The sequence below is a fragment of the Lagenorhynchus albirostris genome, chromosome 14 (assembly GCF_949774975.1).
Source record: "Lagenorhynchus albirostris chromosome 14, mLagAlb1.1, whole genome shotgun sequence".
NCBI lineage: Eukaryota > Metazoa > Chordata > Mammalia > Artiodactyla > Delphinidae > Lagenorhynchus > Lagenorhynchus albirostris.
Window position 1 is genome coordinate 46,028,027 of NC_083108.1, and position 3,523 is coordinate 46,031,549.

Sequence of the window (3,523 nt, forward strand, 5' to 3'; positions counted from 1 at the left end):
ATACCATAAACAAACTCGTTTACTCACCACTGTGCGGTTTCCTTTGCTTCTTTAACTTGCCAACTCTGTACCAGGTGGACAGAACCCCACAGATACCTATAAGGCCTTGATGACAAGAGTATTTTTTGGTGATCATCTGTGAAGCAAATGAAATGAAAGGACTATTTGATCCAGTGTTCTAATGATAGAATGACTGTAACATCAAATCCAATTGTTTTTTGTTTTTAATAAATTTATTTATTTTGGGCTGCAGTGGGTCTTTGTTGCTGCGCGCGGGCTTTCTCTAGTTGCGGCGAGCGAGGGCTACTCTTCGTTGCAGTGAGTAGGCTTCTCACTGTGGTGGCTTCTCTTGTTGCAGAGCACGGGCTCTAGGTATGTGGGCTTCAGCAGTTGTGGCATGTGGGCTCAGTAGTTGTGGCTCGTGGGCTCTAGAGTGCAGGCTCAGTAGTTGTGGCGCACAGGCTTTGTTGCTCTGCGGCATGTGGGATCTTCCTGGACCAGGGCCCGAACCTGTGTCCCCTGCACTGGCAGGCGGATTCTTAACCACTGCGCCACCAGGGAAGCCCTTTTTTTTTTTTTAACATCTTTATTGGAGTATAATTGCTTTACAATGTTGTGTTAGTTTCTGCTGTATAACAAAGCTATATGTATACATATATCCCCATATCCCCTCCCTCTTGTGCCTCCCTCCCACCCTCCCTATCCCACCCCTCTAGGTGGTCACAAAGCACCAAGCTGATCTCCCTGTGCTATGCAGCTACTTCCCACTAGTTATCTATTCTACATTTGGTAGTGTACATATGACCATGCCACTCTCTCACTTTGTCCCTTCGTCCCAGCTTACCCTTCCCCCTCCCCGTGTCCTCAAGTTCATTCTCTAAGTCTGAGTCTTTATTCCTGTCCTGCCCCTAGGTTCATCAGAACCTTTTTTTTGATTCCATATATATGTGTTAGCATACAGTATTTGTTTTTCTCTTTCTGACTTACTTCACTCTGTACGACAGACTCTAGGTCCATGCACCTCAAATCCAATTGTTTTAAATACCACTCAAGGAGAATAGAAAAGAATATATCAATCTCAAGGTGGGTAGAGGAAATTGCTTAAAATTCTTTTAACTAAAAAAAATGTTTTAAACTTTGACAATCAGATTATAAGCCAACTAAAACACTTAAATATCTTTAAGTTGAATGGCTGAGCAATAGTTATCTTTCTGATTCTAAAAGTCTTTCTTTAGCTCCCAAAGTATGGCTGGTGACATTAGCTAGCGCTCGCTCTACTCTCTCTTACGGGGAAACAGCAGACTACAACAGACTGAGCTGTATCTGCCCCTATTTCCAACAGACCCACGTTCAACTGTCGCTCACCAAAAAAAGAAAAGATAAAAAGCCGGGAAAATTTTATTAACCCTTTTAAAAAATAAGTTAATATAAGATTTTAGCAAAAAAGGAACCTGAACTTTAATAACACAGCTGGAACAATCCGCAGTGGCGGGAGAAGAGATTTAATTTAGTTGATTTTCTGTAGTTGTTGGTCGTTCGCTGGTCTCACGGTGATGGAAGATGCACATTTTTCTGAAGGGACCAAGAAGCTGCTGGAGGTTTGGTTCTCCAGGCAGCAACCCAATGCAAACCAAGGATCTGGGGATCTTCGCACCATCCCAAGATCCGAGTGGGAAATACTTTTGAAGGATGTGCAATGTTCATAAGTGTGACAAAAACTGACAAGCAGGAAGCTTATGTACTCAGTGAGAGTAGCATGTTTGTCTCCAAGAAACGTTTCATTTTGAAGACATGTGGTACCACCCTCTTGCTGAAAGCACTGGTTCCCCTGTTGAAACTTGCTAGGGATTACAAGGGGTTTGACTCAGTTCAAAGCTTCTTTTACTCTGGTAAGAATTTCACGAAGCCTTTTCACCAAGGGTACCCACACCAGAATTTCCGGGAAGAAACAGAGTTTCTTAATGCAGTTCTCCCAAATGGAGCAGCATATTGTATGGGACGCATGAATTCTGATTGTTGCTACTTGTATACTTTGGATTTCCCAGAGAGTCGGATAATCAGTCCGCCAGATCAAACCCTGGAAATTCTGATGAGTGAGCTTGACCCAGCAGTTATGGACCAGTTCTACATGAAAGATGGTGTTACTGCAAAGGATGTCACTCGTGAGAGTGGAATTCGTGACCTGATACCAGGTTCTGTCATTGATGCCACACTGTTCAATCCTTGTGGGTATTCAATGAATGGAATGAAATCGGATGGAACTTATTGGACTATTCACATCACTCCAGAACCAGAATTTCCTTATGTTAGCTTTGAAACAAACTTAAGTCAGACCTCCTATGATGACCTGATCGGGAAACTTATGGAAGTCTTCAAGCCAGGAAAATTTGTGACCACCCTATTTGTAAATCAGAGTTCTAAATGTCGCACAGTGCTTTCTTCGCCCCAGAAGACGGAAGGTTTTAAACGTCTTGATTGCCAGAGTGCTATGTTCAATGATTACAATTTTGTTTTTACCAGTTTTGCTAAGAAGCAGCAACAACAGCAGAGTTGATTAAGAAAAATGAAGAAAAAACGCAAAAAGAGAACACACACAGAAGAAGGTGGTGGCTGCTTTTTAGATATTGATACCAAGGGCCATGCTTCCCATAACCACCACCTTGTAGTTGCAGAAAGCCCTAGATGTAATGATAGTGTAATCATTTTGATTTGTATACATTATTATATCAAGTAGTTAGATATCTTGCATGAATGCTCTCTTCTGCATTTAGGTATCCTATGCCACTCTTGCTGTGAAATTGAAGTCATGTAGAGAAAACCTTTTACTATTTGAAACTTTACAACACTTGTGAAAACAATTCAATTTGCTTTATGCGCAGAGTAATATTTCTCCAGGTATCACCCAAAATTCTGCACAGACAAGGCTTTCGTCCTCATTAGGTGTTGGCCTCAGCCTAGCCATCTGGGACTGTTCTATTCAATTGCTACCAGGATTTTGCATCCAGTTACCTCCACTTTCTAGAACATATTCTCTACTAATTTTATTGAAACCAATTTCTACTTCATACAGATGTTTTTGCAGCACCAATCAAAGTTCTTCTTCCACGAGTCGAGTCCTCTACAAAAATGACTGCAGTTATCCATTTCGTGTATTACTATCTCACTGCTTCCTATACTTGTGTTACTTTAATTCCTCACCATGGTGTCTCCCTCCCAACCACAGCCCCTCCACAAAGCAATACACTGTTACACTGTGTGTTTACACTAACCTTACACCCCAGAGGGGGAATGGGGGGATGGACCCTGGACTTAATTTTCTTTTAAGGTCAAGGGAGTTTGGCATTTTTCATTACCATGAGCTTTTTTGGAATAAGCTGGTGTTGACTAGCAAAGAAGGTATAGATTGATACTAGGGAATATTGGCAGAACTGTATGGAAACTGTATGCCATTCTATGGCCCCCATTAAATGAGATTAGCTTCTCATGAGTACCATGCCTTTATTAACTTGCTAAGTAGTAGTAT

At 41.6% G+C, this 3,523-nt stretch overlaps 1 protein-coding gene across 1 annotated transcript; it reads left to right on the forward strand.

Moving 5' to 3' along the window:
- The first annotated feature begins 1,553 nt into the window (after positions 1–1,553).
- LOC132504093 (S-adenosylmethionine decarboxylase proenzyme-like) lies at positions 1,554–2,628 on the forward strand. Its single transcript, XM_060121115.1, is given in 2 exon segments — positions 1,554–1,698; positions 1,701–2,628. Coding segments are annotated over 2 exon segments (999 nt in total). The 3' UTR covers positions 2,555–2,628.
- Positions 2,629–3,523: the final 895 nt, after the last annotated feature.